The sequence below is a fragment of the Drosophila bipectinata genome, chromosome 4 (assembly GCF_030179905.1).
Source record: "Drosophila bipectinata strain 14024-0381.07 chromosome 4, DbipHiC1v2, whole genome shotgun sequence".
Classification (NCBI taxonomy): domain Eukaryota; kingdom Metazoa; phylum Arthropoda; class Insecta; order Diptera; family Drosophilidae; genus Drosophila; species Drosophila bipectinata.
Window position 1 is genome coordinate 467,098 of NC_091740.1, and position 12,127 is coordinate 479,224.

The following is a 12,127-nucleotide window of genomic DNA, read 5'->3' on the forward strand; positions in this document are numbered from 1 at the left end:
AAAAGTACGTGAGTGCCCACATAGAACTCGCCCCGGAATTTAACATGGAATCGGACATCGACTACACTACAAGCGCCCTTGAAGAAGTACTCGTTGCGGCTAAGAATCTAAGCTAAGCTAAAATCTCTACTCCTCATGGGAAAGAAGTAGACCGAAACAAATACTAAAATACTCAAATCTAATCAGCAAATCGAACAGCTCGTGCGAGAAAAGGGGCGCACTCGTCGTGATTGGCAAAATAGCTGATCACCAGCTTCAAAACAACGCCTTAAGGAAGCAACACAGGCCCTTCAGGAAGAAAATGCACAGCTGAGGTACACCCAGAATCTCTCGCCAACAAGCACAAAGTACCCCCTGTGGAGGGCCCACCCAAATCTTAGCGCCCCAATTGAAACGACCACCCCGATAAGAAACTCTTCGGGATGCTGGGCTCGCAGCAGACCGAGCTGAAACATTCGTCACAAAGTGTTTTCCAGCCAAACCCAGCCTCAAATTCATTCCTCCTGCCAGAAATTCAGCCAGAGTCCTCCCCTCAGCCAGCCGCACCTTCATTCCGGCCGAACGAAATCGAAAAAGTCATAAGAGAGCTAAACCCAAAAAAGGCTTCCGGTGGTGACCTATTGACCCCAAAGATGCTGAACATACACCCACAAGCTACTGGAATCATACCTCTACAATAGGGTATTCTCTGTGAGATGCAACGCAGCTACTTCGGGCGACTACACCATCGAAGCTGGAGTTCCACAAGGAAGCGCACTCGGCCCGTGTCTATATGTTTTGTATACTGCGGATATTCCTACGAGCGCACAACTAACAACGTCAACGTTCGCCGACGATACCGCTATCCTTAGTCGCTCCAGATGAGCAACGCAGGCAACAACCCAACTGGCTAATCATCTCACAATAGTGGAAAGGTGGCTGTCCGACTGGCACATTAAAATAAACGAATAAAAGTGTAAACATATAACGATTACTCTTAATAGACAAACATGCTTTACTATACGGTATGCAGATCCCTCAAGCTAACGACGTAACGTACCTTGGCGTTCACCTTGATAGACGACTTACCTCGCGTAAGCACATCGAATGCAAAAAGATGCACCTTAAACTGAAAGCCAGCAGCCTCCACTGGATCATAAACTCACGATCGCCACTGTGCCTGGACTACAAGTTACTACTGTAAAATTCAGTCCTAAATCTGGATGTATGCCGGACGTAGGTCGTTGGTGGGAATCCAAACTTGAATCGGGACAAATAATCGGGAAACTTGGCTATAGCCGTCCTTTCTTGTTTTTACTTTACCAGGAAGAAACCTTTCTTAAGAGATATTTAAATTTCATATTTAATTCTTAAATAAAAATCGAGAATAATTTTTATTATCCCTATTTTATTATGATAAAAATATATTAATTTGATTGTTTATTATTATTTTAATGAATGACTTATTTTATCTTCGAATGTACCAAATTAAAGAATTTTTTTTTAAATAATAACGAAATGGAGGTTGTAAAATTTATTATATGTGCTTTTTGTGAAAACTGAGGAGGATGTGCCGTTTTTGTTTTGGACATTTCTTAAATAAATATTTGTTGAAAACCAACAAATGTGGTAGACATTATTTTCTTTCTTACAGTTATACATTCACATAATATGGTTATAGATCAGCTAAAATAATTATAGTTAACACCAACATGTGGTGTCCCGACATTAGTTGGAACATATGTGGAAACATTGGAACATTTTATACAATTTCTATTGCGAGATCTATGCTTTGATTTTGATCCTTGGCAGTGCATTGCAAAACGAAGCTCCTCAGCCATTTCCGAGCATAATGATTGATTTTCTATATTCACATTCTTTTTTGAGTTCCAGCAAAATTCAAATATTGCTACAACCACAGCAAGCGCAAGACCGCATAGCAAAACGACAAAAACTCCACCTAAAAATTATGAAAAATGTTCAATTAATAAATTTATGGATGAATCATAGATATTTTATTTCATATTAATTAAAAAATTACCTATATTTTCTACTCCAAGGGCATTAGCTTTCGATTCCTTACTCTTATCATCTCTGTTGCAAACATCTCCTGTGTTTTTCCACCATTTATCATACAATATTTGAATTATTCCCTTTTCTTGTAGCTCTAAGATGGCGAGTGAAATTTTATCCCTCCATAGAGAGCCTTTTGGTGTTGCAATACCGTAACCCTTAGAATCCAATAACCCTCCTATCTGAGTTAAATTACAATCTCGTTGAACGGCATAATCCAGCATAGTAGATTCCATTAAAAACGCATAGTTTCCATCCATAACTCGTTTAATTCCGTCTTCATAGGTTTTAACAAATACGGAAGCTTTTCGATTTTCCATGTATCGCCACATTTTCTGATAGATCCCAATTTTGGAGTCCTTGAGTTAAAAAGCTTAAATAATCTTACGAACGGCTAAAAATAAATAAAAAAATTACCCTAAAAAAAGTCATTGTAGATCCGCCTTCTAATGTTCCATAGGATATATCAGTTTGTTCCGCTAAGTCAGCAGCACTTTCTATAGGAGATATCATCCTCTCGACCGTTAAAAAGGCAGCCAAATTGGCGGTATAGGACGATATTATTATTAAGCAGAAAAAAAACCAACATCCACCAACAATCCGTGTCGACGTTGCCTGACGGTAACATATAAATGAATTTTTAAAAAAAGAAGTTCAAATTGAGGAAATTAAGATTTTAATATTTATTTTCTTGATATATTATCACTGTGGTCGGCCATTCGTTATAAATTCAAAACGTGAAATGTTTTTATACAAATAATTGAAACGTTATATAACATTAGAAGAGCTGCATCGATCCTTAGCCGTAATAATAATATAATTTTTAATATTTTTGTATTATAAGATTGATAAGTCAATCAAATCAAGTTTGATAAATCAAAGTCCAATTCCATTTAGTATTTTATGCTTAGCGATCTGGTGCCGATACTGCTCGCTACTAGTAGCGATATCGCTCGGAACGGAAGTCGGAACGGCCGGGATCAACCGATTATATCCTGTAGCTGCCATATAACTGATTAATTGGAAATTTTATAACTATTGTGCTTTTGAAGATAAAAGCTTTAAGTCAATTTAAATCTTTAATTCATTGATCAAAAAAAGTCTCAACGAATTAAATTACTACCCCGTACGTCCATACTACCGATTCAGTAGGGAAGCAGATTAAAATGTCTATAACTCCTCAAAAAATTGGCTCCTATAGCTTCTATTTGGCTAATTAGAAAAGAAAAGTTTGGCAGTAGTAAAACATTTCCTAAAAACATTAAATAACTAGCGCTATAACAAGATTTCTGTTGTGGGGGCGGATATGGGCGTGGCAAAATTTTGACACGAGTCAAAATTTTACGAGTAAAAAAAATTTTTACGAGTCTTAGTTCCAAGTCAGATAGTTCTTTCTCTTATACATAGTCTTCGAGATTCACGTGTACAAAATTTTATCCCGTTTCTATGGGAAACGGTATATATATACATATATAGTGGGTATATACCCACTAAAAATCGGTCGATTTTGATAATGTTTGGATATAAATATGAAAAGCTTATCAGATATAAATTAACTATAGAAATAGTTTGGCAATAGTTTAATAGTTGGGTAAAAAACCGGCCGTATTATTTAGTCAGAAAACAGTTGAGGGACATTTTCGATCGTTCAGTTATATGGCAGCTATAGGATATAGTCGGCCGATCCTAATGAAATTTGGTACGTTGGATCAACTGGCCAAAAATAGAATATGTATTAAGTTTCAAAAACAACTTTAAAAACACCGAAGTTATACCATTTCCGATCAATCAGTTATATGGCAGCTATAGGACATAGTCGGCCGATCAAGGCCGTTCCGACTTATATACTGCGTGCAAAGGAAAGAAGGGTGTGTGCAAAAACTTGGCCCGGGAAGTCGGCCCGGATCGGCCGACTATGTCCTATAGCTGAAACAAGACGAAACAAGACGATAGCTTCAAAACTGAGAGACTAGTTCGCGTAGAAACGGACAGACAGACGGACATGCTCATATCAACTCAGGAGGTGATCCTGATGAAGAATATATATAGTTTATAGGGTCGGAGACGTCTCCTTCACTGCGTTGCACACTTTTGGACAAAATTATAATACCCTCTGCAAGGGTATAACAAAGTAACCAATAGAATATACACATATGTATGTACAAGGGTATTTACAAAAGTAAAGCCAAAATGAAAAGGTAGATTATAAAATTGGTAGATTTACTAATACAAGTATGACTATACATATTATTGTGGATGCCACAGTACACAAAGTGGCGATCCGAATTAAATCATTTGAATTATAATTCATCTATTGAAAAGTTTTGCTTAAATTTCTTTAGAAAAGTAAGTATTTTTAAAAAAATAGGCCCAATATTTATAAAAATGTTTAAAAATATGAAATTGATGCATTATTTAAAGAAATATAAGTTATCTACATATGTAGCAATCTTAGGCGTTATATAACAGTGACATTTTATAATTTTGTTTTGTTTTTTAAGCAGAATACTCTTCATAAATCCTGTTAAAACCAATTGCTTAATAAACAAGCATATATTTATAAAAATACCAAAGTTGTGTCATTTCCGATTCCAAAACGACATTCAAATGCACAACCTTGAAAATGAATTGATCAAAACCGAGATTTTCGTTTTTAGGTGCTCCGGTTTTCACAAGTTTTTAGTTATCGTTTTGCTAACGAAACGTTTCATTTCTCATAACTTCTTGCTGCCGAAACAGCTGATTTGAGGTTTGGTCAGCAGCAAACAACGCGAAAAAATGCCTTTTTGATATTTAATTGCATCTTTCGTAGCCAAAAGAATTAAGAGGAAAAGCCAGAAAAGCCAAGCTAAGGGGATGCCATCTTTCAACAATTTTCAACAATTTTTTTTTATACACTTTTAGCACATAACTAATTAAATTAAATTAATTAATTTTTAAAAAACATATTTTACCCGATTTCAACAAATTTATCGCTATCCGTTTGATTATACAAGTATTTTTAACTTGCTTTTTCATTCTATCAAAAGTATGGCAGCTTAGACGATAACTCATGGTGTCGGACTTATCGGTCGTTCACCAAAACGAAAATTGTTTTTGCCGACGGCAAAATTTGATATCCATATTTGAGGTGGGGTCAGAAATTACTCGTTTTAAAAATAATTACAAGCCTAATTGATCTTCTAGATGTCTTAAAAGAACCACAATAAACCAATAAGTCAACTACTTTTTTTCCTTTTGCAAATAAGATCCGATTTAATATAGAAAAAGGCATTTACTTTTCATTTAGGCAAGACAAATTTTCTCGTTTTGGAATTCGGAAAAATTTTGTGAAAGTGAAAACGGGAGCACCAATTTTTTCGTTTTCGTTTTCAAAACGAACTCATTCATTCTATTTCTATTCATTCATTTTGCACTCATTCATTCTATTCTATTCGGATGTATTCTATGGCTGAGACAATAAGAATGTATTCCCGCAGACCTCTAGTGTGATTGTATGTAATATAGAGAAGGAATCTTTAAAGGCGTTATTTATCTTTTCGATTTATCGCTCCATCTTCAGCGAGCTTAGATTCCCCCCCGATTTCTCCCTGTAAGCTCTGCAAAGCCTTACGTGTCTTGTCTCTCCCCTAGTAAAGTAGTTGCTTAAGAAGAGTCGTAGAGCAAGCTATCGAAGTGGTGGAGAAGGTCAGGGATAAATCACGAGGGATTAAAGCTGACCCATGGGTTCTGGCTTCTACAAGGGCAGCTCGTTTCACACCACGACTGGAACCAGCGCGCTATAGGCCGGATGTCTCAAATGTTGGTTTGTTTGGGATTGTCCCTGTAATTAAATATTTTTAACAGAGCTTTTGTGTGTGTTACTCAATAACAAAAACTAATGTTTAGCTAGAGATATAAACGGTCTTTGAGCTAGTTTGACCCTAATATTTATACTGGGTTGAAGGTAATTCAATTCTTGTTCATATGAATGTAATATTAAAGTGCCCTTTTGCGCACTTTCTGCGTAATTCACTTTTTAAGGTCACAACCTCAGGCTTGCCAACATGGAGTTTTTCGATGTTTGGAGATTTGCTGCGACCAAATGTGCGAAAGAGAATGCAATATTGGCTAGATAAAAAGTTTCTATAGCTGGTTCTGTATTTGAAGCCGAGACAAGGCATGTGAGAAAAAGCAAAAGTTTAAAGGACGTATTCCACAGATCATTATATATATAAGGCCCTACAATATCATCGGTTAACCTAGCCAACCGTATCAAACAACAAAACAGATAGCTTCTTCCAAAAGAACTATTAGAATTGCTCCACAGTCCCTTAAGGAGCGCTGATGATCAGTATCAGTAAAATATTGAAGACGATCCACTTGAGTTCAGGGAAATGGAACTTGAGACCAAAGAAGATGTTGATTAGGTGCGCATGTCAAACACTTTAGATTATATTTTATCTTTCAGGCCTTTTTAATAATAATTACTTTAAACGGTTCGGGCGTAGCAATTGTAGAAAACATGTCCATAGTTCCTGCCAGAAAGTGTCGGTGACACGCCTTTTTTTTAATACCTAAGCTTATGAAAAACCAAAATAAAAAAAACAGACCTTAATATTATTGTTTGTTTTTAAGTTATTTTTTTTGTTATCTACTTTTATATAACTTTGGAAGACATAAAATTTAGTTCCGCCCAGAGGGGAGGTGCCACGCCTATTTTCTCCAAATATGTTTCTTAGCTTACTAAGAACCCAAATCAAAAAACAGAACCCAAATATTTTGTTTCGTTTAGAAGTTATTAATTTTGGCCAGAAAAAGTGGTCATCCGGCCTATAGTGCAGCGGTCCCATCTCTCACTAAACTTTAAGGGGCAACACATTTTGCGGCGATCTCCTGATTTTTTGTCCTAAGATTGCTTGGCCCGCTAACGAATTGTTGACCATACAAAGGCCTGTCTACATTGCTTCAGCATCAATCATCCCTTATCGCAGTGTGGCAGGAACAAGAATTGTTTACAATGCGGAAATCATCACCATACCCTGCTTCACTTCCCCATAACGTATACCAGCACATCACCGATTACTTCGAACGCAGCAATGGAACGCTCCGATCCTGCTCAACCTTCCGATTCCACTACAGTGCTGATGGCCACTGCTGCGCAGTCAACTCGATCCATTTGGCTGGCCACAAGTACAACTACATAGTAACAGAACCGGACAAACTGCCGTTATTCAAGCCTTGATCGATCACGGGTCTGAGGGCACGTTAATCACAGAACGTGCCACTCAGTTACTGGGACTTCCACGTCACCGAGTCACAGCACAGATCACCGGGATCGGTGATAACTCAAAGAATATCTGTAGATTAAGTACAGAGTTCTCCATAAGCTCATGTACGGACCCTCAATTTCACCATCTGGTGCGACCAGTCCTTAACTCGAAACCTCTCATTCACCAAGAAGCAATGTCAACGTGGACACTTGTCAGCATCGTCAGGGATTACACTTGGCCGATCCCACATTTACCAGGCCAGGCCGCATCGACGTGTTATTTGGAGTAAATCTAATACCATATTTGTTACTACCAGATTTACGGAAAGGTGCTTCAAATTAACCTATTGATCAACTCACTCAATAAGGTTGGATCGTGTTTGGCCATAGCAATGAAACAAGGGCAAATGTGGTAACCATTCGATGCCATCAGACAAATCTGGATGCACTGGTAAAGGGTTTCTTCGATCTCGATCAAATTAGCTCTGAGAGGACGTTAACAGCAGAAGAACAATGGTGTGAAGATCATTTCCAGCGTACTTGCACCAGACAACTCAATGGAAAATACCTGGTCCGGCTTTCGTAAAAAACTGAATTTGACAAGGAGCAAGTCATCGAAAAGTCTCACCAAATCGCCCTCAATAGATTCCACCTCCAAGAATGTCGGCTAAACAGAAACGACATACTTAAACAACAATATCACTTCTCTATAAAGTAATATTTTGACCTTAAGCAACTCTCCGAAGTCACTACCGCAGAAGCTCGACATCAAATGATCTCTCCAAGAGGTCAACAGTATTTCTCATCATGTCATCATGGTAAAGGAGAACAGTACAACGACCAAAGTTCGGGTGGTTTACGATGCATCATGTACCACTTCGAACGGAAAATCCCTTAACGACATATTGTGCATCGGCCCACCGCTAAAAAATGATTTAGGAGAAGTCATCCTCAAGTGGAGGCTACATCGTTACGTGCTTGCAGCAGATATCCAACGAATGTATTGCTGTATCGACATGCACCGGGATGATGCTCAATTTCAACGCAACTTATGGAGAAATTTTCAAAACAAAATAGCCGAGTACAGCCTAAATACGGTCACTTTTGTTAGTGCATCAGAACCGTATACAGCCATACGCGTTCCCCATCAACTCCCTCACGACAAACAACATCGCTACCAATTAGCAACTCCAGTCTTATTAGATGAAGTATATGTCAACGACGGCCAAACTGGTCACAATACTATTCATGGGGCATTGGAAATACGAGATCAACTTATCGCTACACTGAAATCGACTGGAATAGAACTCAGTAAATGGGCATCAAATCATCCACACATCTTATCCGGAATTTCTGACCAGCACATGACTCAAAAGAGACATTTAGAACAGTGGTCGGCACCACAATACATTGATATGATTTTACCGCATTAGTGTTAGTAACGAATAGCAGAAAGTAGGCTGTGAGCATGACGTTTCACGCATTTATACTGTGTGTGTGTGGCAGAGCTCGGGCAGAGAAATTTCCTATGCCTCCGAGATAGGGCCGTGCCGACCTCTGATTTAGAAGTAAATTTCCAGGAGACTATTAAAACTCTGGGACTTAATTGGAGCCCGCACGGAATTTCTATAGCTTCAAGGTTCGATTTGACCGGGAAAGTGAGCACGGCCCTATTGACAGCACGGAGTCGAGTCGAATCTAGAAGCAGTCATAGAACTATCTACTCATCACTTCTTTTGGGCTCTTCAACGCTTTATCAGACGTAGATGTTTGTGCAAGCATCTATACAGCGATGGAGGAACCAATTTCATCGGATCAAACAGTTCTCTTCGCATCTGGCAAAAGGAGTTTCAAACAGCCATCGACAAGGACATCGCACCCTTTCTTACGGCCTGTGGAATCCAGTGGCATTTCAACCCATCACACTGTCCCAATTTTGGGGGACTGTAGGAGCCGAACGTAAAGGCCGTTAAAACTCATCTGTATCGTTCCTTCAAACCCACTTCTATGACCTATGAAAAACTATCCACCGTGCTCATCCAGATCAAATCATATTTAAACTCACATCCACTCTGCCCCTTATCAGCAGATCCAAACGATTTTTTCCCCACTTTCTCCAGATCGCTGTCCAAGTTATGTCCATTGCCAATATCCACCACTACTACTCCGAAATCTGAGAAAGCCCAATAACACAGTAGAAGCCATATCATTCCGGAGGCGGCATGAACGGGCGTTATTTATCTTTTCGATTTATTGTTCCATCTTCAGCGAGCGTAGAATCCACCCAGATTTCTTCCTGTTATCTTTGCAAAGCCTTACGTGTCTTGTCTCTACCCTAGTAAAGTTTTTTATGAAGAGTCGTAGAGTAAGCAAGGCGATCGGAGTGTTGGAGAAGGTCAGGGATAAACCACGAGGGATTAAAGCTGACCCATTCAAAAATAATTGTAGCCTAACCAACATAAACAACATTAATTCATTAGCAAGTAAATTAAATGAAGTTTAATGCATACCTCTGTACCCAATTTTTCATTTTATACCAACTCCCTCAAAAGAAATGATTCAATATGTACGTTGAACCAAGTATTATACTTACATGGAATCTAACTGAAACTACAATCACTCAAAATTGTCAAGAATCAAATGGCGATATAAAAATAAATGGAAGCAAAATTATTAAAATAAAAAAATGTAAAGTTAAAATTGGATATGTTATTTTAAGAGAAAATTCGTTTCGCGAAGTACAGAATTCGATGTACCAACACCTGTAGGATGCGTATATATGTATATACAGGCAACACTTTATTATTAGCTACGATTATTAGCGCAAAAGCTAAGAATTCATTCAATAAATATCGATTCAATCGTGCAAACAACAACATTATAAACAACATTTGGAGAGGACAAAGAAAGACTGGAACGAAAATAAAAAAAAAGTTGAAAATACAAACTATAAATCACACTAATAAGCCGCAAATTTACTTCCATAAAACAACACACTAGTGCAAAGACGGACACCGGCCGCGCCCAGGTCAAATAACCCAGGACATCAGCAGATCCGAGGACCTGAGGAAGATCTTGTAAGATCTTGTAACGTGCAGCCAGCACCGGCCCCGGGCGCATCAAGCCCGACCAAGGATATAGAGAACCGACAACGCTACAAAGAACGCACAACAAAAAAAAAATATGTGTCATGTCTCTAACTCTAAAAACACCAAAGTTATACCATTTCCGATCAATAAGTTATATGGCAGCTATAGGATATAGTCGGCCGATCCCGGCCGTTCCGACTTATATACTGCGTGCAAAGGAAAGAAGGGTGTGTGCAAAGTTCCAAGTCGATAGCTTTAAAACTGAGAGACTAGTTTGCGTAGAAATACGCAGTGAAGGAGACATCTCCGACCCTATAAAGTATTTATATTCTTGATCAGGAATCAAGAATATGATCAAGAATATATATACTTTATAGGGTCGGAGATGTCTCCTTCACTGCGTTGCACACTTTTAGAGAAAATTATAATACCCTCTGCAAGGGTATAAAAATCGAAGTTATACCATTTCCGATTATTCAGTTATATGGAAGCTATAGGATATAGTTTGCCGATTCCGGTCGTTCCGACTTATATACTGCGTGCAATAGAAAAAATTGTGTGTGCAAAGTTTCAAGTCGATAGCTTTAAAACTGAGAGACTAGTTTGCGTAGAAACAGACAGACGGACATGCTCATATCAACTTAGGAGGTGATCCTGATCATATACTTTATGGGGTCGGAGATGTCTCCTTCACTGCGTTGCACACTTTTGACCAAAATTATAATACCCTCTGCAAGGGTATAACAAGAAAGGAAAGCTAACTTCGGTCGGAGCCGAAGTTCGTATACCCTTGCAGTTAAAACCATACCATTTTATAGTTACATATATATAGTTGTATCGGAAATAGTTGGCCGATCCTTGAGAATATTATAATAAAACCATTTTTATACAATACAAAATCAAGAAAAAATGACAGGCTTCTATCTCATCTCTTTATTTTATCTTTTCTTAAGTATCATTGAAATCACTCTAGTTTTCGGGTGACAAAACAAGAAAGGCTTAGTGTGCGCGGGAAGTCAGTATGTATAGCCACAGAATTAAAAATGTTTTAAATGCGTTCGATCTGAAAAATTGATAGAACAATCGAAAGGTATTGCTCTACCATAATTAAATCTAAATCTTGTGACGGATCGTGACCAACTCGTAGCGGTGGGCGACTTTAATATCCCAGAATTAAAGTGGTCCAACCCCGATAACTCACCATCTTTGTCAATTATCACTCACAATGACTTCACCGCGGGCATGTTTGACATGTCCCTAGGTCAAATTAACCATGTTAGAAATTTGATAGGTCAGCTTTTAGACTTATGCTTTGTATCTGATCCTGATGGTACCGCTCTCTCCAGAGCTTTTCCCCTTTCAACCCCAGAGGATCCCTATCACCACACGCTGGAGGTCTCCTGGTATCGATCAGAGATCAGATCACACTATTCCTGGTATTGATCAGATGTCTCTATGCGTGGCAAATAAGATTCACTACTTCCGTAAAGCTGATTTTCAGAAACTTAACAGCCTTATCGATACATACGATTGGTCGTTGGACCATGCATGTATTCTGGCATGCACTCATCTAAACGTCACTTTAAACAAATTTTACTGTACTTTAAATATATTTTTTGACTCCTGTGTGCCATGGAAATATCCGTCCGCTTCAAAAAATCTTTCTTTGTATACAAGGTGCCTCACTAACCTAAAAAATATTAAAAATAAGCTCTTACTAAAATATAAAAAAACC

General features: G+C 38.2%; 1 protein-coding gene across 6 annotated transcripts in view; it reads right to left on the reverse strand.

Moving 5' to 3' along the window:
- Positions 1 to 1,370: 1,370 nt before the first annotated feature.
- The window catches only part of LOC108121638 (glutamate receptor ionotropic, kainate 2), a 270,475-nt gene continuing 259,718 nt past the window's right edge, over positions 1,371 to 12,127 (reverse strand). For 5 of the 6 annotated variants that reach the window (XM_070282470.1, XM_043213532.2, XM_070282468.1 and 2 more), the window contains 3 exons: positions 2,470 to 2,667; positions 2,021 to 2,411; positions 1,371 to 1,939 (listed from right to left, as the gene is read on the reverse strand). In XM_070282470.1, coding sequence (XP_070138571.1) covers positions 1,662 to 1,939; positions 2,021 to 2,411; positions 2,470 to 2,667 — 867 coding nt within the window. In that variant the 3' untranslated portion in view covers positions 1,371 to 1,661. Of the gene's footprint in view, positions 1,940 to 2,020; positions 2,412 to 2,469; positions 2,668 to 12,127 lie in introns of those variants that run through there. The other variant, XR_011443565.1, reaches the window with a different exon arrangement.